General features: G+C 42.5%; 1 protein-coding gene across 1 annotated transcript in view; it reads right to left on the bottom strand.

The window, feature by feature from the left end:
• Positions 1-5,257: 5,257 nt before the first annotated feature.
• acvr1 (activin A receptor type 1) overlaps positions 5,258-25,948 on the bottom strand; it is a 103,502-nt gene continuing 82,811 nt past the window's right edge. Inside the window, exons 8-10 of the mRNA XM_008116565.3 lie at positions 23,719-23,916; positions 10,580-10,710; positions 5,258-8,112 (exon numbers count right to left, since the gene is read on the bottom strand). Coding sequence (XP_008114772.2) covers positions 7,978-8,112; positions 10,580-10,710; positions 23,719-23,916 — 464 coding nt within the window. The 3' untranslated portion in view covers positions 5,258-7,977. The remainder of the gene's footprint in view (positions 8,113-10,579; positions 10,711-23,718; positions 23,917-25,948) is intronic.

The raw sequence follows: 25,948 nt of genomic DNA, 5'->3' as shown, positions 1-25,948 counted from the left end.
TTGATTGTTATTAACACGTCACTGTTTATATATTAGTATTGAGCCATAGGAAATGGAGAATGTTTTCTGGTTCACTAATTTCCTGATCGAAGCCTCTGATGGCTCAGTGTGTTAAAGCGCTGAGCTGCTGAACTTGCAGACCGAAAGGTCCCAGGTTCAAACCCGGGGAGCGGAGTGAGCGCCCGCTGTTAGCTCCAGCTTCTGCCAACCTAGCAGTTCGAAAACATGCCAATGTGAGTAGATCAATAGGTACCGCTCCAGCGGTGTTCAATGCTGTCATGCCAGCCACATGACCTTGGAGGTGTCTACGGACAGCGCCGGCTCTTCGGTTTAGAAATGGAGATGAGCACCAACCCCCAGAGTGGGACACGACTGGACTTAACGTCAGGGGAAACCTTTACCTTTACCTAATTTCCAGATCATCATAATTCTTGGGAGCACATGCAACTACCATTTAAAATTATGCCTGGATAGACTTAAGGAGAGTGGAGTATCACTTTCTCACACACCTCACATCAACCAATTTATTTATTTACTGCTGTTCGGAGCAACCAGCTTGGCAAGGCAGCCCCTCCTTCACACCTTCATGGATTCATATTGCCTCTTTCTTGTATCAGTAGCCTGCCTCTTCCTTTTGGTCAGAACAGCAAAAGTCAGAAAGTAAAATCTAACCTTATTGTTGTTGTTCTTTATTTGTGCAGTCGCTTCCGACTCTTCGTGACCTCATGGACCAGTCCACGCCAGAGCTTCCTGTCGGACGTTGCCGCCCCCAGTTCCCTCAAGGACAAGCCAGTCACTTCAAGGATACCCTCCATCCATCTTGCCCTTGGTCGGCCCCTCTTCCTTTTTCCTTCCTTTTTCCCCAGCGTCATGATCTTGTCCAAGCTTTCCTTTCTTCTCATGATGTGGCCAAAGTACTTCATCTTTGCCTCTAATATCCTTCCCTCCAGTGAGCAGCCAGGCATTATTTCCTGGAGGATGGACTGGTTGGATCTTCTTGCAGTCCAAGGCACTCTCAGGATTTTCCTCCAACACCACAGTTCAAATGCATCTATCTTCCTTTGCTCAGCCTTCCTTATGATCCAGCTCTCACACCCATAGGTGAATACCATTGCCTTCGTTGCCAGTGTGATGTCTCTGCTCTTCACTATTTTATCGAGGTTGGCCATTGCTCTCCTCCCAAGCAGTAAACGTCTTCTGATTTCCTGGTTGCAGTCTGCATCTGCAGTGATCTTTGAGCCTAGAAATACAAAGTCTGTCACTGCCTCCATGTTTTCTCCCTCTATTTGTCAATTATCAATCAGTCTGGTTGCCATAATAATGGTTTTCTTGATGTTTAACTGCAACTCAGCTTTAGTAATGGGTTGTTGTTATCATTATTATTTGAAACACAACAAGATGAGTCCACAGCAGACACTCTGCTGGCTGTTGTATTGGATCACACATCAGACACTTCCAAAGTGCCTAGGACTGTGTGATGTATCAGCGAAGAATGCGTGCAGATTCCAGTAAAGTGGCCTTCTGCAGCTGGGAGATGGTGATTTTGTATTATTATTATTATTATTATTATTATTATTATTATTATTATTATTAAAAACTAATTTGTGTCTCCAATGCGGCTTATGTTTTCAAGGTACCAACCCCTCTCACCTCCTTTGGCAGAGCTCTAACACACCTCATAGAGAAAAGTCACTTGGGTAGCCATCATTGCGGGCTGTCCACCTTCCCTCAAACTCTTTTAATGGTTATAACATACCCAGTAATAAGCAGAAAACACTTTATGATACTGAGAGGTTGTGAATTACAGCCCTGATGGTTACAGACCAAAAAAATAGAGTGTTCCAGCTCTTTTATTGCAAGAAGCAAGCAGTCACCAAAGTAACTTGTTGTACGTTAACATATTATTTCCAACCTCTGGTATGTCATAACTAGACAGCACAATAATTACTACGCTAACAGTGGAATTAAATTGCTGCAATTTCAGTGTGTACAAATCATACTAATGACCATGCTTTTCCCCCGGGGCCCTTAAAAAAGAAGCAAGATAAAAGGAAAATTGCAGAACACACACGTTCTAGCTAGCAGTGTGTTCATCAGCATTTATCCTTCTCCCTTAACAATCAGAAGCAGTTCCCACTTGTTAATAGACCTATGATGGTATGTTGCCACTCATTTTGCAGTTCTTACAATGAGAGAAATACTATTCTGCTCTGACTGAAGACTTCTTGTAAATAGGAAGAATAACTCTCTGATTGCCCTACACAGCTCAGGACATTTTCCCTCCGAGAGTGGTCCTCATTAGGAAAATCTTGTTTCATAGCTTAAGTGTCTAGTGTTGCCTTAGTATAAATTTTCTAATCAGACAAATCATACAATTGTAAAGCTAACCATGAATACTTCTAATGAATAGCATTAGAAAATGCATACCTGGGCAACACTGGGTACATAAGCTAGTTATTAATAAATATTTGTCTTGGGTGAATCATATTCTCTCGGTTTCAAGTCACAGTCTTGGTCTCAGAAAAAAGTGCAGACAATTCCCTTTTAAATAAATGCTTTTGATCTTGAAGTCACACTCTCTCGGCCTCAGTGGAAGTTCTGTCATTGTCTCCAGTTTTAAAATACTTTGAATACATTGATTGCTTCCTTGATTGGTGAAGAAATACCAGCCCTCAAGTTTGTGGGTTGGTTTTTTTTTTGTTTTGCTTTTTTTTTTTTTTGCCTTTTTATGACTCAACTAACTCTAGTGCCGGCAGGACTGATGACTTGAAGGTTGGGTTGCTGACCTAAAGGTTGCAGGTTCGAATCCAACTTGGGGAGAGTGCGGATGAGCTCCCTCTATCAGCTCCATCTCCATGCGAGGACATGAGAGAAGCCTCCCACAAGGATGGTAAAACCATCAAAACATCCAGGCATCCCCTGGGCAACATCCCTGCAGACGGCCAATTCTCTCACACCAGAAGCGACTTGCAGTTTCTCAAGTCGCTCCTGACACGGAAAAAAAAATGACCCAAATCACCTAAACGGCACCAGATGCTGACCTTTCTTGGAAGTCACAGTCTATCAGCCTCAGAGCATAGCACATATGTGAACACACACCCCTTCCAAAAAATACATTTTCATTATTTCCTTCCTTATGGGGTCAAAGTATGTTTGCATATTTGTGGTTGGTGCTGGAGTTCGGCACTGGAACTCTGTCCCAGAGTGTGGTAGAGTCTCCTTCTTTGGAGGCTTTTAAGCAGAAGCTGGATGGCCATCTGTTGGGGGTGCTTTGAATGCGATTTCCTGCTTCTCGGCAGGGGGTTTGACTGGATGGCCCATGAGGTCTCTTCCAACTCAATGATTCTATGATTCTATACATACATTGATGTTTATACAGAGAGATAAACCACAACATCTCAAAAATAATTAGGAGTAGTTTCGGGGAAAGGCCTTAACTTTCCTTTTTTGCTAGTAAATGGATCAATTTCAGAGTATTCACTTCTCATTCAAGTGAAGACGGGAATCATTCAACTTATATGAAAATTACAGGGAAGCATGGATTATAAAAGCAACACAACAACAACCATTGACTCCATTGCTATAGGATTCCTTATTTAGGCAAAGACATTTTGCTTCCCTCCAACAATTTTTGCCCAAAGGAGGCTCTGTTCAAGGGGGGACTTCTTTATCTCTCAAATTTAAAATCAGACCAACTTCATATTTCCTTTAATGGAGAATCCCATTTCCTAGTCACTTGAATGGAGGGAAGCTTTAATATCTCTAAATACATAGAGGATGGGTCATCATTAATGACTGGCCACTCCATACACCAAAGCACTAAGTTCTGGTCACACAGACATCCCAGATTGCAAAATATGGGAACTCCTGAAGTCTGGCTTTATTTAAAAGTGACTGTATCAACCTTAGTAGGCATTTATTCATGTGTTCTAAACACTCTGATCTCATCTTGTTTCCAAAGCAGCAGTGCAAGACAGATAAGAACCCTCAACCCACAGAAATACTTAAGGTTAACATATCAAAATCTTGCTTCAATCAAATTCCAGAGAAAACCTCCTATCTAATATAATACCCAAAGGCACATGATCCCATTTCTTTGTAGAAACTAAGAAGGTTCAGCCCTGTTTAGTACTTGGAGGTGAGATGGTCAACAAAATACACACTGCAAAAGGAGGAACTGGCAAAACAATTGCTGAGTATTCCTTGCCAAAGAAGATCCTGTGAAATGCTTTGGGTTGCCATAAGTCAAGAGGCAACTTGAATGCGCATACAAACATAATATAATCATATTTTAATATATGGAAAATGTACTTCATCTGAATGCAGTAATAAAAGTGAACATCTTCAGTGATCAAAAGAACAGCTAAAAGCTTCTTCTTTTTTTTAAAAAAAGGCTTTTATCACAGTAGGACTTGACAGATCTCAAATGGCGAAGTATTTCCACTGGAGGAATCACTAGAGAAACAATTCTATCCTGGTATTGCCATGGCTACAAAGGAGCTGAAGAAGTGTCTCAGATGAAAGCCAAAGCATGCAGAAGAACACAGAACTTAAAAGAATGCTTGGTCACAGTCAGCCCCCCACATTTGTGGTTAAACTTTTGTTGATTTGATTATTTGCAGGACTGATCAATAAGATGTCTCTAGGAATCTCTAGGTCCTCAAGTACAACTCTATAGTCAACATCCAGGGGAAAGTGACCAGAGTCACACTGAAAGTGTTAAAGATTCTTAGAGAGATGTTCTCTTGGGTAAAAAAAGAGCCGATTTTGCAACAAGTGTAAGTTCATTTTCAGTTAGCACCAATTTACATAAAACACTTGAAATGGAAAAATTCGTATGGTTGTGATTTTAATTCAAACTAGCCTAATGAACACATTCCAAATTCATGTGTAATGTCTGCAATGCAGTTATCCTTTGACTATCCCACTTTTCTGAATTTTACAATGCAAATTGTTACCCCACCCCAAATGTATGTGCAAGATGTGCTCATTTGGAGAAATGGCTTCCAAAAAGGCATATATCAGTAGTGATAATATGATACATTTTGATGTGCTGGTGCTCATTGTGACAGTTGCCATACCTGTTCTAAATCCAAAAAAACAGGAGCAGCTTGAATAGTTCATGTGAACGAATCAGTTCTAGCAGTTTTATCTCTACCAGAAACAGTCCCTTTCCTAAAGCAAATGGGTATTAATATAAACTGAATCTTGGAAGAGTGACAGGTTTGTTTCCAAATCCAATAACCATTCACCCAAGTTAAAAACTAAAATTTTATTATAAGGACAGCAACTCCCCACTTCAAAAAAAATATCATTATTATTAATGTGACAGGTTATTTTAAAGGGATAATTTCAACTTTTTTTATTTGGTTAAATTTTCACCAAAAAAACAAACAAACAAATACGTAACAGAATTATTTGGACAGGCCATCTCTCTCTCCACAAAAACAATGAGCTGCATATCAAAAGCATGGACTCTAAACATCAACTCTAAGATTCCTTGAGCTTTCCTCCAGATGACTTTTCCCTACCTGTGCCAGTTGCCTGAAATGTGTTGGAAAATAAAAAAGCTGCCACGCTACATAATTATAGTGCTATTATCCCACTTGAATTGCCATGGCAACATCCAAAGGAATCTTGGGATTTGCAGTTTAGGGACGAGCCAGAGATCTCCTCTGGTGCCTCTCACTAGATTACAAAGCTCAGCCTTTCATAGGACCGGGTTAAAGCAGTTCAAGTGGAACTACAACACTACACTTATATCGAGTGAAAGGACTTGAGCTTTTGGCATGCAGAAAAGGCAACCATGCCCTTCCAACGACTGTATAAATCAAAATTATAATCTTTTATGTTCAAAAATGTCTTGAACACAGAACCTAAGTTAACAGGAAGGGATGGTTTTGTCACATTTCTTTATACATGGGAGTTTTTCACATGAGCGTTCATGCCAATATGTTCAATCAGTTCAGTCATTACCTTTTGATGCTTTGGGTCCACATGGCTATATTACAAACTGCAGCAATAACATGCAGATTCCACTGAAGATTCAAATGAAAGATTACAGATACTTCAGAACAGAAACTCATGACCTGCATACCTAGGCCAAGAATTCATCGTCCAGTGAACAAACAGCATTGTTTCATCTAAGAGAACTATACTCTTGCATACACTTCCCATTAAGGCAGTTGAAGCACAAAAGAGAGAGAACAGGTAAAAGAGAAGCCACAAATGACCTGGCTCTTTTAAGACAAATCTATTGGAAATAAAGCTTGTCCAGCTTGCTTTTCAACAAGTTTGTGGCACTTAGTTTAAAACGTGTAAACCAGCCACAATCAAGATTCAGAGTCCCCGTTTTTTTTCCTATGGACATTCCATGGGGAGAACAACTTCTGCAGTATAAGGCAAGGCAAGGCACTGGGATCAATTTTTTTTTTACTCAGGAAACTCAAGATTAAAAAAAACACATGGTGAGAACAATATGATCCATACATCATCATCATCATCATCATCACACAAGAATTCATGTCATTACGAGGTCACATCTCCAGGAGTTTATCATCTCAGGTACAAAGGATTGTCCTGGACTTCCTCAGTGAAGTTCCACTTACCACTCAGGTCTATTGGCATGACATCTGACTTGCCAACATTGCAAAAATCAGGAATCATACGCTGATATATGCTGGTGATGCAAAACTGTACGGCGTTTCCCTTTAGCCGTTAAAGAGGCACTAACAGAACTAGGGAGCACTTTCATCTGTTTGACATGAAAATATTCTCTTTTGTACAAATAACCGCTAAATACAAAAAGTAAAATTAAAAAAATAACTTTCCCCCCTAACAAGAGTTTAAAAGCATCTCATATATAGTGTAGAAGAAAATGCACTTTCCCATAAGATCTACCAATTCTACCATTTTCCTTTGTTGCTCCCCTCCTCTAGAAGATCAATAAGGTACTAGATGTGGCATCATTTGGGTAATGGTTTTTATATTTGTGAGATATAGGTATATATAATAATAATATTTATATATAAATGTTCTGTATATTTTGAACTGAAAATATATGTTACAGACCACACGCATAAAAAATGTGAAGCACTTAAAGGGTGATTAAAATGTCTAATTGATAACATGGGTGGAGGGAAGGGGAAAGAAGTGAGACTGCTTCAGATTATAACCATGTCACAATAAAAAAGTCTGTAAGAAATAATGATAGAAGCCACATAAAAATAAGCTTTTAACTGTTTGCACTTTTCCTCAGTTTTTTTTTAAAAAAAAAACATTAAGTGCACGGCTAATAAATAAAATCTGCAAGTTTCCTTATAAACAATAATTCCTAGTGTCCAGCAATATTGTAAACAGTACACGTATGTAAAATGCAGCTTAACAAAAATTAAAGAGAGAAAGATAAAGAGAGTCAGTTACAAATTCAATTCCCCATGTTGACTTCCCGCTATTCAAAAACACAGATCAATGAGTACACAGCCAATCCCATTTTTTGGCAAGTCATGTCTTTAAAAACTAAACAGTAACAGTGCAAGTAAGGAATGCAAAAAATCCCTAGTGCAATAAAGAAAAGAAGCGCAGGCAATGTCGTTGATTAGAATTGACCGCTTCCGCGTATTTTAAAACTTGGGAGCAACAAGGACACACTTTTCATTTTGTTTCTTTTTATGAAAATTTTAAAAGCCACATTTAAAAGCCACGGTTGTAATGCCCCAGTTTTGTCTTAGGACCTTTCTGTCTTCCTCCCATAGGCCACAAGAGATTCAGCATTAAGTCTTTAGAGACCAGCCATTTGGAGAATGTGGTGGACAGTCACCAACGGAGGCTCCCATAGTTCCATTTCCTCTCAAATGACTGGTTCAGGTAAACAACTTCATCTAGACCTGAAGCCACATAAGAGTGAATCCTAGAATTCCTCATGCTGTAGTTGCAGGCAGGGCACAACCTTTAAGTCTTTGTCCAGGTCATGTATTTTCAACAGTCAGCTTTGAGCTTATCTAGGGAATTGTCAATTTTGGTCAAGGTCTTTTTGATGCGTAGAGCTGTTAATCTGGCAGATGGATTATGATACCAGCATTCTTTCATCAACTTGGCAAGGGAAGTTAGTGTCTGAAAACGAAACAGACATACGCATTGAGTACACATTCAGATTTCTGAATCATGATCAGTATTAATTTCACAGCAAAAAAACTATGTTAAGCTTAATTCACACATGGTGCCAACTATGCTTAACAAATCTATAGTTTGTCATAGCTGACTTATCTGGATCAGGGGTCCTCAAACTTTTTAAGCAGAGGGCCGATCCACAATCCTTCAGACTGTTGGGGAGCAGAATTATCATTTGGAAAAAAAATACAAACAAATTCCTATGCACACTGCACGCGTCTTATTTGTAGTGCAAAAAACAAAACAAAACAAAACAAACCCAACAACAATGAAAGAACAATACAATATTTAAAAATAAAAACAGTTTTAATCAACATAAACCTTTCAGGGTTTCAGTGGGAAGTGTGGGCCTGCTTCCTGCTGATGAGATAGTCAAGTTAATTAGGATTGTTGTTGTTGTTGCTGTGTGCTTTCAAGTCATTTCAGACTTTGGGCGAGCCTAAGTCTAAAACTGAGGGCAGAGGCCAGGTAAATGATCTTGGAGGGTCACATCCAGCCCACGGGCCTTAGTTTGGGGACCCCTGATCTGGATAATCCAGATGAATGACCATCTTGGAAACCAGTATGAGAAACCAAAATTTGGCATGGTTTCTGAACTGACAAACTAATGGAAAACAGAAAATCAGTGCTTCTAAACTATGGTTTCTCTCAATGTTGCAGGTATCAAATATTATTTGAACAAATAAAACTATTGTTATCACACCATGGTTTGGCATTAACTAAACCACAATGTGGTCTTTAGAAACTTCAGTGGATTCAGAAGGAAGATCTCAAATGGTATTCTTCAGCTTTAATTGTAGAATAATTTGGAAAAGAAAATGGATAGAAAAGAGGGACATAGAAGTGTGTAATAATGCTACCCATACATTGTCCAATGGCTATATTACACTTATATTTCAGAGGAAGGAACTAGCAAAGTCACCTCCTGAGTATTGCTTGCCTTTGAAAGCCCTATGAAATTCATGGCAACATCATAAGTTGGCAGAGGACAGGAAACAAGCACTTAGGATGGCAAAGCGTAATGTAAGATATGGGGAGATACCATTTGCCAATCAAGTTTCCTGTGGGAATAAAGTTGCTAAAACATCTGTAACCTTTGAAGGTCAGGAGTATAAAAGTTTGGCTGCCTTTGTGTTCATATCCCTTGGTCTGTTCTTTCAAGCCCGCCTGTTGGGAGGCTGACCATCAGCATGAGGAAGGCTGGTAGAAGTTCATCTTGAAAGGGCCAGACTCCTCCTTTCTTACTCCAGGGAAAACCTCAGAACAAAATATCTACCTTTCTGCAAGTGGTGAGGGAATGTTTTAGTTAGAGTTCAGTTTAGTTATTTCCCTAGCTGGTTGTCAGCTCCAAACTGTCTTTGGAATGCAACATGGTTCATGCCCAGAAAAGGATACTCCAAGATATGGTACTCAGAAACCTAATGTAATACCTTTTCTTAGAATAAAACTTCCTGAAATGCCTTGGAGTGCCATTTGGCTACTTGGCGCACACAGCGGTTCCTTTATTCTCCATGGATAAGGAAGGAGAAAGCGGTTTTACTTTTGTTGCTCATATCTCTGCCTTCCACTGTGAAAGGTGGAGAAGAACGGAGTCTCTGGGGAGGACAGGGAGCTCTTGTTTGGCCAGCCCTCTTGTCTTTGCCCAAGGACTTAAGAAAATGGAAAACATATAACAAAAACAGAAGATGGTTCTGGCTATTTAACAGTGAAATGGAACAAATGAAGAAACTAGGAATATCTACATATAAAAGAGACAACTGATCTTCGGAGTGCATCACAGAAGAACCTTTAACTGCTGAAATGGGGACGATGAAGTTAATGTCAGGTACTCAAGTCACAAAAAATGGCTTAAAACCCTAAGCAGTTCAGATTTAAAATGACAGAAATGCAGAACGTTATCAGGAAAGTTTTTCTTTTGGGGGGAAAAGACATTTGTACTCTTTGAACCAAGAAAATAGTCTTTTTAAAAATGTATTGGACTTTTGTAAACGTATTTCCTCATTTACTACCACCTTGATGCTTGCTTCTTTTTGTGTAAGTATGCCATCTTCTTCAGGACCTGACTACAAGGTGCATGCAAATAAAAGCTAGTAAAGAAATACACATTTCCTTTAGAACTACAACTGTTTTTTCAAAGATGGGTAGGGGACACCAAGCTTATCTCTGTTCTCAGTTCCCCAAATGACTTTTCCTTTCACAATGCTTCCAAAAGAAAGGAAAGGTTATTTGCTTTATATGAAGGGAGGCAGATAGGCAGTTAAATAAACCTAACTGCCACTGTAACATCAGATTTGGCCCATAATATAATAGGATGATAATAGCTGATTGTATGTGTGTTTGAAAACTTAATTCTTAACAGAAGTTTAGGTAGAAGAAAATATGGTTGGATATTATGGCCAGGAACACTTACAGGATCTGAAAACCATCTGTTGGGAATGTTTGGCCTTTGCTGATCCACGCAGACGACTTTTCTCATATCTTCAAAACTAGGGTCATTAGGAACGACATCATAAAACGGAGGTTTGTAATCTTCAACAATACCTATAAGCAAAATATAAAATGCCACAGCAAACTTATTGGTTATATTCTACTGGTAGGCTTTAAAGTGCTCATTAGCAAGATAAAGTTCACCATATTATTACGATAGTAGTAAGTCCAGCCAAAGTGAAGCACTTGTGACATTTCGCCAGTATTATGAAATAAAGTCCTTCATACAGTTAACGCATTCATCATCCAGTTCTCCCTGTGGGTTAGAACATCGCTTGTTATTCTGCTAGCCAAATGAAACAAAGCCACATGTACAGCAGACAACTCAATCAATTAAGAAACCTTGGTAGAAAGAAAAACATAGAAAGAGTCCACAACCTCTAAATGCATACTTTTGCATTGTTTAAAACCTAAACAGGACAACGCAGAGGCAATTAAATTCTAGGGGTGTACGAAACGGCAGAAATCCGTTCTGTTCCATGCCCCCCGTCCTGTTTTTGGGAAGATTCAGGAGATTAGGAGGGGGGCTGTTCAGATTTGTAATTTGGGATATGAAGTTGTTTCCGTTCCGGGAAGAATCTTCCCACAAACAGATCTGGGGGAGCGGGGGGAACACCGACTCAAAATTCGAAGCAAAAACAGAATTGATTTCTGCCATTTCACACACACCATTATATTTCAACAATTAAAAAGCAGCAGAATGAACTCCTGTTCAACAAAACACAGCAAGTTGTACACAAGTGCCACTCCGAATGGTGGTCAGTGGGTTGATACTAGTCCCGGAACAGCTGCTGGTCCCTGACAAGTTTCCAGGAAAGAAATAAACTATTGTAGCCAATGTGCACAAATGTGGTACCAAGTCATGGCACACAGGTTGGGGGGGGGGGGGGATTGCTGGTCCTCTGCACAAGATAGCACGAAATACAACACTGTAAGCTACCTGACAAGGAGCCTGCAATCCATAATTATTCTCACTGATGTGCCAAATATGAAGGGAAACCCTGCTGTAGTACAGGCTGCTACCTCAAGGCACTTCCTGTAATCCATCATCAATGTTCCCAATGTATCTTGCATTCCATTTTGGAATGCCTTCAAGAATTTTGTTGAGATGTATACGTCAGTGTATATTACTATGAATCAAAAGAAAGACAAACTCAACAGTTTCAGGCAATGACATTGAGTGAAGCTAATGTTTTGCTGTTATAATTTAATTTTTATTGCTACTTTTGTTTTTGTACTATGATTTGTTGATCTGTGTTGTTTTAGTTGCTATTATTACTATGTATATTGTATTTTTGTTGTAAGCCGCCTTGAATCCCTTTTGGGAGAGGGGGCGGGATACAAATAAAGTTTATTATTATTGACACAAAGACATATTACGACATAGCAAACGGGATATATATGCTGGATTGCTGAAAGATGATGATGATGGTTATATTATTATTATTATTATCAGTGCTGTACAGGTTTTAATCCAAGCTTTAAATGATTAGTCCAAGATACGGAATCCTATTCCCCCAAAACGTTAAACACCTTGGAGAACTTCTCTATAGTTCAGAATCTGTTCGAGATTAACTCTTGAGCAATATCTTAACAATGAGCATTTAACCAATCCATATTTTGAAAAGCTAGTTATAAACAAAATCAACACCTTAGTAAAATGGAAACAGCAGTTTGTTTGTTTTTTAGTTATCACTGCCTTTCAAAACTTACAATTCATAATAAACTTTGCTAAAACTCTCTGTTTGTTTGTGATGGATATCAACATGTAGCTTTATCAGTTTACACTGCAAATTTTGACAGAGTTTGCCATATGTTCTTTCCTATGTGCTTGAAGGAGGCAGGTGAAGCAAACTATATTTTTATGAAACCCAGACACCTGGCATCCCATGAAAACCTGGACAACTACAAACACAAGTTATTCCTATATAACTATATATGTGTGTGTGTTTATTCGTTCAGTCGCTCTTCGTGACCTCATGGACCAGCCCACCTCAAAGCTTCCTGTTGCCCATCACCACCCCCTGCTCCTTTGAGGTCGAGTCAGTCACTTCAAGGATAACATCCATCCATCTTGCCCTTGGTCGGCCCCTCTCTCTTTTTCCTTCCATTTTCCCCAGCATTATTATCTTTTCCAAGGTATCCTGCCTTCTACTTCATTTTGCCTTTAATATCCTTTCCTCCAGTGAGCAGTTGGGCACAAGGCACTCTCAGGATTTTCTTCCAACACCACAGTTCAAAAGTGTCTATCTTCTTTCGCTCAGCCTTCCTTAAGCTCCAGCTCTTGCATCCATAGGTTACTACGGGGAATACCACTGCTTTAACTATGCGGACCTTTGTTGCAAGTGTGATGTCTCTACTCTTAACTGTTTTATCGAGATTGGTCATAACGTCTTTTGATTTCCTGGCTGCACTCTGTGTCTGCGGTAATCTTCATGCCTGGAAATACAAAGTCTGTCACTGCCTCCACGTTTTCTCCTTCTCTTTGCGAGTTATCAATCAGTCTGGTTGTCATAATCTTGGGTTTTTTATGTTTAACTGCAACCCAGCTTTTGCACTTTCTTCTCTCATCTTGGTTAGAAGGCTCCTCAGCTCCTCCTCGCTTTCAGTAATCAAAGTGGTATCATCTGCATATCTAAGGTTGTTAATGTTCTTTCCAGCAATTTTAACTCCAGCTTTGGGTTTGTCAAGCCCTGCACATTGCATGATGTGTTTTGCATACAAGTTAAATAGGTAGAGTGAGAGGATACAGCCCTGTCATACTCCTTTCCCAATCTTCAACTAGTCTGTTGTTCCGTGGTCTGTTCATACCATTGCTACTTGGCCATTATACGGATTCCTCAGGAGACAGACAAGGTGACTTGGTATCCCCAGACCACCAAGAACTTGCCACAATTTATTATGATCCACACAATCAAAGACTTTAGAATAGTCAATAAAACAGAAATAGATTTTTTTTCTGAAACTCCTTACTTCCGCCATTATGCAGCAGATATTGGGAATTTGGTCACTAGTTCCTCTGCCTTTTCTAAACTCAGCTTGTACATCTGGCAACTCTTGCTCCGTGTATATACCTTGCAGGATCTTAAGCATGACCTTACTAGCATGTGAAATAAATGCCACTGTACAAAAGTGTATTACGTTAAAAGAAGCAGTTGTCTAACTTTTACTCTAATTTAAGAAGAAACAATTAACAAAGCCAAAATTTTATGCAGCCTATGGGGACTGATTTTGGATGCAGAACTACAAACAAAAGCCAGAGAGGCACCATGAACTATGATCTCCACAGCCTTTACAAACCTTTGACACATCTTTTCTTTCTGTTCCACCAGAAAACAAGAACATGATTTTTTTTTTAAAAAAAAAAACCCTTCAACCATCCTATAGGCAACAATGCTATTCTTTAAACAAAGGTCTAAAGTTTTCTGCATCTCCAAACATTTCTTAACTACTCCAGAGAGGCTACTTAACATAATGCAAAGTCCAAAATTGAGGCCATCTAAGGATGGAGGGCAGCTAAACAGTATTGGCATCTTTTCTGGCCCATCCTCAAGCTCCTCTAAGGATTTTGATTTCACAGAAAGGATTGCAGCATTTGTTCTATCAACTGGAAAATCCAGAGGGAAATGGATGGCCACCCTTCTTCCCCCTCCCTTCTCTCCCAACCCATCTCCTCTACACTCTGTTTTCTTTTTGGAAGCAAAGGAGCACCAGCCATAGCATAAAATTCACCACTCAACTCTTGCTCTGATAAGACTGCTATAAATACTAAAAAAAAAAGCTTTTCTGCCTTGCTCAAAGCTAGACTTCTTTTGGAACTGGTCCTAGCAGGAAGGAGCAACTACAAATTTTAAGCGCATTGTTTACAACTGTGAAACCTTGACTTAAGAGCATCCCGACTTAAGAGCATTTTGAGTTAAGAGCTGTTGCTTGGCCTAGGTTTCACTTTGACATATGAGCTGCATTTTGAGTTAAGATCGAGCACCAGAGGGAGCACTAGAGAAAGAGTACAGGGCTTTAGGGCTTCAAGGGAGCAGCCTCCATGCTTCATGCTCTTGTCTGCTTTGGGGGATTACTGTCTGCTTTGTTCTTGTCCGCTTTGAGGAACTTTAGGTTAGTTGATTTTGTGTGGTTTTTATTCCTGGTATGTTTGGCTTCAACAAAGAGAGAGAGGGAGCAAGAGAGAGAGGGATGCTGAAATGAGTACAGTATGAAGAAAATGCTTCTGCCTCTTCACTTTGTGTTACACTGACCAACACACATTTTGTTGTCTCAAATGTGCTTCCCTGCCACAACTTTGTGCTTCTACTATTTTAAAGTAGATCTTTCTTTTTATTTGTTCCATGGAAATGTGCATATACATTATTTGTTAATTATAAAGTACATTTTATTATTCAAAAGCACATAACAAATATGGGGGGTCGAGGGTTAGAACATATGAATAGCATTTCAATTGGAAAATCTGCTTTGAGATAAGAACATTTGACTTAAGAGTTAAACTCTTTAGTCAAAGTATCTCTGTGCTCTGCATCTCTTTCTCTCCCTCTAACATTTGTTCAGGTCAAGATTCCAGAGATATCGGGCAGCTCTATATATATCCAGCAATAAAAAGTACATCTGAAGTCGCATATGAATTTGAGCTACCATGTTCAGTTTTTTCTCAATAGCAGTCCATTTTGCCCCCAGAGAAGCATTCTTCAATATGAAGATAAGGAAGAACCCAACCGCCCTGTCCTTTTATCCACTTTGGGAAGAGAAGGTGTTGCAGCAAAACCAGGGATAAATAAGGAGTCTGTGAGAATGTCTAATGTCTCAAAATCATGATGCCATTTTTTTGTAGAGTGTGCAATACTGACAGAAAATTCTTGAGTGCTTCTCTCACTCCCACAACACTCCCTCCCAATGTTACAGATAAAATCTTCATAGGTCTCTCAGTGACACACAACAATTCCCCAAGGATTCCAAGAATTAAGAAACAAGTTTATTAGCTATGACCATAAAACAAAATTTCAGCCACTAAACATGAAAGACTGCTGCTTGTACTGTATGCTTCTATCTCACATGTATGTGTGTGTATGTTCCTTCAAGTGTTTTAAAAAAATTAAAAATCGTGTGAAGCGACTTGAGAACATATTGCAAGTTGCTTCTGGTGTGACAGAATTGGCTGTCTACAGAGACATTGCCCAGATGTGTTACCATCCTACTGGGAGGCTTTTCTCATTTCCCCACAAGCTAGAGCTAACAGACAGGAGCTCACCCTGACTTGAGGATTCAAACAGGCAACCTTCAGGTCAGCAGTTCACAAGGGTTTAACCCACTGTACCACCTTGACTCCTTTCCTTCAAGTTATCTGCTGATTTATGGCAACCCCATAAATTTAATATAGTTTTCTTAAGCAAGGAATACTGAGAAGTGGTTTTGCTAGTTCCTTCCTCTGAAATATAGCCTACAACACCTGGTATTTGTTGCCTGTCTTCTATTCAAGTGCTGACCCTGCCTAGCTTCCAAGATCAAATGGGATCTAGTGCCTTTGGGCTATATGAGAAAGAACTCTTAGGTTTTTAGAAGTCTTTAATTAAGATCAAGTAACATCCCTTTAAAGAGAGTAGATAAGACTTGTGCAGGACAGAGATAAGGCTGTATCTCAATGGAAATGATTTTGACGCTGCTAATGGATTTGAAATGTTATTGCCTATGTTTTAATGCCCTTTGTCCCAGTCCCTTCATGGCCAACAAGGGAAGCAGCTTCTGCTGGCATTGAGATCCCTCCATGCCATCTTAGCTGATGACACAGCTGCCATCTGAGACAAAATGTAGGCCTGTAACCCAACATCATTCTTCTCCTTTCTTCTCCTGTATATCTTTATCTGATGAAGAATCTAGTGAAGTTGACAGTTACTATGATATATTTTGTGCTTTTGAGTTGTCCCAATAAAGGGATCAATATTTTGTGGATTTTGTATCATGGCCAACACAGTTTCCCCAAATATGTTTCCATGCAATTCATAACAGCAATTTTCCATGGTTTTGAACTGCACAGAATTTTTCAATGGACAAAAATGCTCTTCTCTTTGGAAAACTGTCCCACTAGTTGGAAAGGTGATGAAAGTGAAACAGAGAGGAGAAGGATTACTGCATTTATTACCTATCCTAATTACAGAACATATGAACAGAGAGTTTTTGTCACACTGCTAAAATGGTGTAGTGTGAAAGAGGCCTTGGTCTTTCTTCTCATGAAGGTTGCAATGATGCATTACTTGAGTTGCTCTTTTCTACATCATCTAAGTGACAGCAAGAGACCATTTTAAAAATAAAATATGTAAAAGAAGGACAGGTTGCTTACCTGTAACCATGTTTCTTCGAGTGTACTCTGTGAATTCACACTAATGGAGAAGCTGCGCCTGCGCAGGTTCCGACGGAAACTCTTCCAAGCTGAAGTTCAAATTTTGGCGGTAACCACGCCCCCCTTCCCAAGGGGCATATAAGGCAGCCCCAGGCGCCCGCTCTCCAGTTCCTACGCCGCCAAGGCAACGAGAAAGGGAGAGGTTTGCCAGAGGGGAAGGAAGGGCGGGTTTGTGTGAATTCATAGAGTACACTCGAAGAAACATGGTTACAGGTAAGCAACCTGTCCTTTTTCTTCGTGTACTCTGTGAATGCACACTAATGGAGACTGACACGCTAAGGTCCCGGATGGTGGGACAAGGCAAACTCGACAACCAGTGAATGTCCAAACATAAGTTTATTAGGACACATTGAGATAACAGTCCCAAGAGACCAGTGCAATAAGTTGTCCGAAAGGACCAGTGCAATGCCAGCATGAGCATAGTACAAGAAAAACAGAACATATTAGGAAATACTGAATAAACGTAATAGAAACACAGAAATTGAGTACAGTGCATATAAACGCTCTCCCGAGGGAAGAGGGGAAAAACATCACACAACTTGACACACCCATCAGGGTCAATAAAGTGTTACAGAGCAACTGCCCAACACAATCAGGGAGAAAACATATCCCCAGAGGTAGGTATGGGGAGAAAAACTGGCCCATAACTTGAAGGAGAGGTATAGAGAGTCACCTGCGGGTGAGTATAGGGAGAAGAAGGACGTTTGAGAGTCAGGATAGGCAAGATGAGAGAACTGATCTTGCGAAGGCCGAGTCTTTTAGGGCTTTATTGTCTAGCCTGTAGTGAGAGACAAACGTAAGTGGGTTCGACCAGATTGCCGCTTTACAGATGGAGTCAAGCGGGATACCTCTGAGGAAGGCGGTCGAAGCCGAAAGGCCCCTCGTTGATCTCGGACGGATGGATGGAGGGGGAGGGCGTTTGGCCAGCTCGTAAGCCAACTCAATGGCCTGAGCAATCCAATGGGACAACCTTTGGGAGGAGATGGGATTACCCAACTTGTCCGGGGCATAGGCGACAAAGAGTCTCTGAGTCTTACGGATGCCCTTGGTACGGTCCTTGTAGAAGAGGAGCGCCCTGCGAACGTCGAGAAGGTGCAGTTTTCGCTCGAGAGGAGAGGAGGGGTTAGAGAAGAAAGCTGGTAGAACAATGTCTTGATTGAGGTGGAAAGCTGACACTACCTTAGGGAGAAAAGTAATGTCCGGGCGAAGGACAGCACGGTCGTGGTGGAAACGTAGGTAAGGCTCATCGACCCTGAGAGCAGCAAGCTCGGATGGCCGTTGTGCCGAAGTGATTGCCACTAGAAAGGCCAGTTTCCATGAAAGCAAGCGGAGATCAGTTGAGGCTAGTGGTTCGAAGGGAGCAGAAGTGAGTTGAGAGAGTACAAGTTCGAGGTTCCAGCCCGGCGTAGGTGGTAGCGACGGTGGGCAGATGTTGTTGTAGCCTCGGAGAAATGTTTTGATCAGGTGGTGAGAGAAGAGAGACGGCTGACCATGGCGTTGAAAAGACCAGGAGAGAGCTGCGAGGTAAGCCTTAATAGAAGCGAGAGAGAGTTTCCTCTCGACGAGAGACATAAGGAAGTCGAGGACCACCGATACCGAGGTTGGAAAGGAGTCGATATTACGGGATCGAAGGAAGGCGTGAAAGCGAGAAAGTTTGTAGGTATAAGCTTTGGTTGTAGACGGCTTATGGGCTGCCCGAAGAACATCTTGGAGGTTTTGCGGAAGGGAGGTTAGGTAAGAATCCTCCACGCAGTGAGATGAAGAGAAGGAAGGTCCGGGTGAAGAATTTGACCGTCCTCTCTCGAGAGAAGGTGCGGCGAGGGAGGCAGAGGGCGAAACGTTCCTCTGGAGAGACGAAGAAGGGCTGGATACCACGGTTGGCGGGGCCAGGCCGGAGCTATGAGAATTGCTGTGACCGAGATCGAGAGGAGTCTTTCGAGGACTTTTGGTATGAGGGGAATAGGGGGAAAAAGATAAAGCATCTCCGCTGACCAGTCTAGCAGAAAGGCGTCCCCTAGGCAGCCGGGAAAGGAGTTCGGGGGAAGCCTCGCTCCGTAGCGGGGTAGCTGAGCGTTCTGGGGGGAGGCAAAAAGGTCCAGAGTAGGTCGCCCCCAGTCGAGGAACAGATTGTGGAGGATCTCGGGATCGAGCTTCCACTCGTGAGAGGAGGATGTCATCCTGCTGAGGGCATCTGCCAAGTCGTTTTGGGCACCCAGAAGGTGAATCGCGGAAACCTGGATGTCGTGGGCTATGCACCAAAGCCAGAGGCGGGAGGAGAGGTGCATCAACTTTCTCGAACCCGTACCGCCCTGTTTGTTGATGTAGAACACTGCTACCAGATTGTCCGATTGAATGAGGATGGATTTGTGGCAGATGAGGCGGGAGAAAGCTTTCAGGGCTTTGAGGATGGCGAGAAGCTCGAGAAAGTTTATGTGGTTGGTCCTCTCGGATGGGGACCAAAGATCTTGGACCGTCAGGCCGCTCATGTGGGCTCCCCATGCGTAGGTGGAGGAGTCAGAGGTTATGGTTATTGAAGGTAGGGTTGGATGAAATGGAAGACCCCTGCACACGTTCCGGTGAGACGTCCACCATGAGAGGGATTGGCGAACGTTTGACGGTATCGACAAGTACTTGGAGTTGTGGTGGTAGAGCGGCTTGAAAGTGTCTATAAACCACCTTTGTAGAACCCGAAGACGCAGCCTGGCGAAGGGGGTCCTGAGAACCGTGGAGGCCATATGGCCTTGAAGGACTTGAATGGCACGGGCTCGGACCCTCCGGGCGGATCGACATAGGGCGATCTGGTGGCGGAGAGCTAGGAATCTGTCGAGCGGTAGCGAGACAGTCTCTGTGACGGAGTCGAAGAGAGCTCCGATGAATCGGATTTTGGTCGACGGGGAGAGATTTGACTTCTCGGCATTGAGTTGAAGGCCGAGAGAGTTTAGGAGACGCAGCGTGAAGGAGACGTGGCTTTCGAGAAGTACAGGGTCGGGCCCGACCAGAAGTCCAGATAAGGAAAGACCGTGATGCCATGCAGCCTGAGGTGGGCCGCTACAGCGGCAACGACTTTGGTAAAGACCCTTGGAGCCGTGACAAGACCGAAGGGTAAAACGGTAAATTGGTAGGTTTGGTCGAGGACTTTGAAACAGAGGAAACGTCTGTGAGCCTCCTGTATCGCCACGTGGAAGTAGGCGTCTCGTAAGTCTATGGAGGCAAAGTAATCTCCCAGCTGCAGCATCGGGAGAATAGAGGCAATAGAGACCATTCTGAATTTGGAAGGGCGAATGAAGATATTGAGGGCCCTTAGGTCCAGAATGGGGCGTAGCCCGCCCCCCCTCTTCGGGACTGTAAAGTATCTGGAGAAGAAACTTTGAGGATCCAGTTCGGGAGGAGAGGGATGGATGGCCCCTTTGGCCAGGAGGGCATCGATTTCGGCCAGTATCTCTGGAGAAGGAGTTGAAGAGAGAATGTGACCTGTAGGTGGGAGCTCTGTGAACTCTAAGGCGTAGCCCTCTTGGACAATGCGAAGAACCAAAGCATCTGAAGTGATGGACTCCCATTGATTGTAAAAGGGGGCCAGGCGGTCGGCGAAGGCACAGGAGGGTCGAGGCAGCGTGGGTTCTACATCGGTAGCGGACGAGGAGCTTTGGCAAAAGGGGATGGCGTCAGGTACGCCGGTTAGCCTGCGGAGGAGCGGGGGTGGTTCGACCCCGTTGCTTTTGCGGATGAGGTCCCCGACGGGGTTGGTGATGGCTTTGATTGCTCGAGCCCGAGGGGCGCTTGAAAGATTGGTGCCGGAAGGATTGCGGCGGGAAGCGACGGAAGCGGTGAGGGAAGCAGCGGGTGCGCTGTGGCTGCGGTTGGTCGCCACATTTAGACGCAAGAATTTTAAAGTCATGATTAGACTTGAGTTTGTCATCGGTACCGGAGTTAAATAGTCCGAGTGCATCAAAGGGGAGGTCCTCAATGACCTGTCTGGAAGATGAGGAGAGACCTGATGACCTCAGCCAGGCGTGGCGACGGATGGCGATCGCGTGAGCAATCATCTTGCCCGCCGTGTCCCCGGTATGTTTCGCCATCTGGATTTGATGGTGGGCAAGCGAGTCAGCCTCCTGTTGGAGGGTGGTAAGGACGGAGCGGTCTTCGTCTGACAGTTTAGCGAAGAAGGGTTGTGCCTTCTCCCAGATAATCTGCTGGTAGGCACCCATGCAGGCTCCATAGTTTGCCATCCGGCAAAGTAAAAGGGCTCCGGAGTAAAGCTTTCGACCCACAGCGTCGAAGCGCTTCCCTTCTCTGTCGGCCGGAGTGTTCGACTGACGACCTGAGGACTGGGAGGCCTTGACGACCAGGGAGTTGGGGTCGGGGTGGTGTTTCAGCCACTCCAAGGTATCGTCGTCGGTACGGTACCAAGTCTCGATCCTCTTCGAGGTCGGGGGTATGGAGGAAGGGGTTTTCCAGGAGGCCTGGATAACGTCCAAGAGATAAGGCAGGAAAAGGAGTAGCGTGGCCGGCGGAGCTTGGGCCTGCACCCTTTTGAAAACTGGATCAGACACTGCTTTGGAAGTCTGCTTGATCTCCAAACCCAGGGCGTCGGCCATTCTGACCATTTGATCAGAGAAAGCACGAATATTGTCAGTAGGAGAAGGCGGGTCCGCCTCATACGCATCGTGAGGAGGAGAGAGGTCGAGTCCGAGAGAGACTACCGAAGCCGAGAGGACAGAGTCTGGGCGGTCAATGTCAACATCTTCCTCCTCAGCCCCTTGGGGGGACTGAGGGGGAGAAGAAAGCACAGTCTCGGGGGGAGGCATGGCCTCATGGGAAGAGAGGGCCGGGAGCCGAGGATCTTTAGAGGCTGAGGCCTGGGCTGCTCGAGCCAGGCGAGCCGTTTGTCTGCCACGCTCCGGTGTCGAGGTGGGAGGGAAGAGCTGTTGGCGCGAAGAGTGAGGCGGCGCAAGAGGCTCCGGCACCGGCACCCTGACCACCGTTTGGGTAGAGTGGTGGGGTGAGTCCTGCAGCTCCCCGTCAGACAGGGGGTGCAACGGAGATTGAGAAACATCTCTAGGCCTCTGGGCTGGCACAATTGGAGAAGACCTTCTCGAGGAGGTTGCCGAGGAGGACGGCGGGTCCCTCCTTGAGGAAGCCGAGGAAGAGGAGCGCTGAGTCAGCCGCTTTTTTGTCGGCGGTTGCTTGGACGCAACCCTCAAGGATTTGCCTGGTGTTGGAGGAACCACAGCTGAGTCAGATTGCGCTCGACGAGACTCCTCGTGAGCCCTCTTAAAGGCTATTTTGATAGCAGAGGAGGACGGAGGGGAGCCGATACGAGAGCGGATCGAGGTCACCGAAGCCAGAGAGCTCGACGTCGAGGAAGGCCCCACCTTTCCGGAGCGGGTCGACACGGTAGCCGTCGTCACAGTACACGGTGGCTTGACCGGTTTAGCGGCCCTGGAGGTCCTGGACGCCCTGGACGAGACCGAGGAGGCTTTAGCTGTCGGAGGCTTAGCTGGTGGCGCCGACATTGCTCTCAGAGCTGAAGACGACGACGTACCCGACGTCGACGGAGTCGGTTCTGGCGCGAGAGATCTTTCGTAGAGCGCCGCTCTGAGCCTAGCGGCTCTGTTCTTTCTGGCCTGAGCCGTGAGAGCTAGGCAGAAGCGGCAGGTACCGACCACATGAGCCTCGCCAAGACAGAAGAGGCACTTGGCGTGGCCGTCTGAATCAGGAATTTTAGCAGCGCACTGCGTGCAGCGTTTGAAACGAGTAGTAGACATGCGAAGAGTCCGAAGTGAACCTTGCGGCGGAAAAAAAGGAACTGGAGAGCGGGCACCTGGGGCTGCCTTATATGCCCCTTGGGAAGGGGGGCGTGGTTACCGCCAAAATTTGAACTTCAGCTTGGAAGAGTTTCCGTCGGAACCTGCGCAGGCGCAGCTTCTCCATTAGTGTGCATTCACAGAGTACACGAAGAAAAAAGTTAAGTGATCTAGACATCTTTGAATCACAAGGATTATGGAAGGTAAGAAATTAGTTTTGCACTTTTTTTCTGAACATTGCTTTATACATTTTTAAAGTTATTCAAATCACAAATAGCATTTATTTTACTCTGAACATGATAAGTACTTATTTTCACATCAGCACAAACAAAATTGGCAACAATATTAGGATTGTCAACCATAGTGGCAGTACTGGAATTCAGGCCACACAAAAAGTAAATATATTAATACAGGGAGGCAATGTTAGGGGGCCTCTTTGGTCCCCCAAGAGACCCTGGAGGATTGCACCTTCTCATTACATCCGCCTCTGCAAAAGAATCAGTAAGTATTTTGCTCTCAAATGCACCCCAAAACCTTCTAGGGGGCATTTTTACCATGTTTAGGACCTGAGCCATATGAGGCACAGGTGAAGTTTTCAAACAACAGGAAGTATGTGGAAGTCATATCTACCTATTATTTAGCAATCTTTTCCATACCTACATTAGTTCAGGGCATTCTCACTATGTGCCGATATGGTTTTTCTTTTTGCAAAAAAACCCCTCAGGGTAACAAAATGGCCTCAAGAGACATACTTTGCCCTCTATAAACCAGTTACTACAATGTGGATTCAATATATGTTTTCCTACTTGGTGGGATAATGAATGGAATATTTTCCAGAAATAATTGTCTACGTACCATTGCTAACCATGCGCCTGGCCACCTCCCAAAGGACGAGTCCAAATGCCCAAATGTCAACCCTTTTGTATGAGTCAAAGCAGTCCACCTGGATGGTCTCGTCCAAGACCTCTGGAGCCATGTAGCGCTTGGTACCTACACGAGGGTTGTTCCCCACATCCAACTGGTTGGTGCTTTGGGAGTGCATGACTGCAAGGCCTGCAAGCAAGAATCACAGTTAATGCCAATGCTATAATTTCAATCATGCTTCTATGTAGGAAAGCAACTTACATCAGTTATTATCCCAATTTCTAATCAGTTACTTAGATGAAGAAGACAACAGGTATTCCTTAGCAAAAATTTACAAAAAGATAATTTGTTCTTTCAGCCCATGATGCCTTTTTAATGACTATTGCATTATTTTGAGCTTATGAATGTCATAAATTTCTGAGTTTTTGGAATTCTGCCAACTACAAAAGTGGATAAAGAACTGCCAAAAACTATCAGGGCAGAACAGAGGCTAATGATGACTAATGGGCTGGAGTGGATGTAAAGCAGAAGTGCAATTTATTATTATGGGGACAAAGCCCAGTCAAACTACGGAATCATGTTCAGACCCTGCCCCCCTTTTCTAAGCCTGCAAGTCTTCCCTTCATTTCAGATGAAAACATAGCATGGCAAATGGGAAGAAATTGCTCTTGATCTCAATTATGGTTAGTACAAACAGGCTTTAGTAGGATTAACGACTCAATTGTAGTTTATCTTAAATAGGAGCAGAGGCTTTCTTTCTTGTTGCTACAGTAGATGGAGTGAGATATGTGCACAGACCTGATGCCTGATGAGGGTTGCGTTCACATTCTTAAATTCTAGTTTAGTATTATATGGAAACTGAGGGTGCATCTACACTGCAGAATGAATGAAGTTTGGCACCACTTTAACTGCCATGGCTCAATGCTATGAAATGTTGTTAGTTGTAGGTCTTTAATTATTTTTAATACTATTTATTAAAACATTTGTTATACATCAGACCCATAGTATTCACTATTCAATTTTCAATAATCAATACTATAATATTCCATATTCAATATTCAATACAATTCTACAATACATTTTGCATCCACTGTTATATAATCCCATACCACTGTGGTCCCCTCTCCCAGAGCCATTTCTTTTACACATCATCTGTCCAAAATTTCCTTTCCTCTTGTGACAGTAATTTTCCATCCTTCTTTTTAAATCCTCTTTCAATAATTTTCTTCATACAACATCGAAATCATTTTGTTTCCAAATCCCTCTTTTAACTTTTAATTCACATGTCAACTTATCATTTATTGCTAATTTCCATGCTTCCTTATACCACTCTTCTTTTTGTATATTTATTTCACTGTTCCAATTCCTTGCTATCAGCAGTTTTGCTATTGTTAATAAACATGATATTGCATCTTTTTCTTCTTTTTTCAACTGTTTATGGTTATATAAAGATAATACAGCTATACTAGGGCTTCTTTCTATCTTGATATTCATTATATTCTCTATCGCTTTAAATACCTTTTACCAAAATTCACTTACATATTTACATTGCCACCACATATGTACATATGTGCTCACTTCTTGGCATCCTCTCCAACAATTTTTGAATAGTTTTTGTTTATATTTGCAATTTTTATTGGTGTTAAGTACCATTTCCATATTCGTTTATTTATTTAATTTATATACCGCTCTTCTCCCCCAGGGGGACTCAGAGTGGTCTTACACAATGGCAGCATTAGATGCCTCATATAATACAAAATGTAGTAAAATCAGACAATCGTAAAACACAATTCAATAATTACATAATAAATAATTAAATAAATTAAATAAAACCAATGTATAATAATTTTCTTTAACCCGTATCAATACATTTTTCAAATGTCTCTGTCTCCATAACTGTGTCCATTCCATTTCATTTATTTTCATCCCTATATCTTCCTCCCAAATCTCCATGAAATTTTTATTTTTTGTTTTTCCTTCACTGATTTCATTTATTATCTTATATATTTTACTGGTTATTCCTTTCAAATATTTATCTTCCTCTCTGTCTCTTCTATTTTGTATTAATTGTTCAAACTATTTAAGCTTACTGTCATTTTTATTGTTTTTTACCCAGTTTTTGATCAATTGCTCTAGATATACAGTGTTCCCTCACTTATGGCAGGGGTTAGGTTCCAGGACCACCCACAATAAGTGAAAATCCGTAAAGTAGAGACACTAT

This window comes from Anolis carolinensis, chromosome 1 (assembly GCF_035594765.1).
Source record: "Anolis carolinensis isolate JA03-04 chromosome 1, rAnoCar3.1.pri, whole genome shotgun sequence".
In the NCBI taxonomy this organism is placed as follows: domain Eukaryota; kingdom Metazoa; phylum Chordata; class Lepidosauria; order Squamata; family Dactyloidae; genus Anolis; species Anolis carolinensis.
The sequence above is the reverse complement of the archived record's forward strand: the minus strand, read 5'-3'. Positions and strand labels throughout refer to the sequence as shown.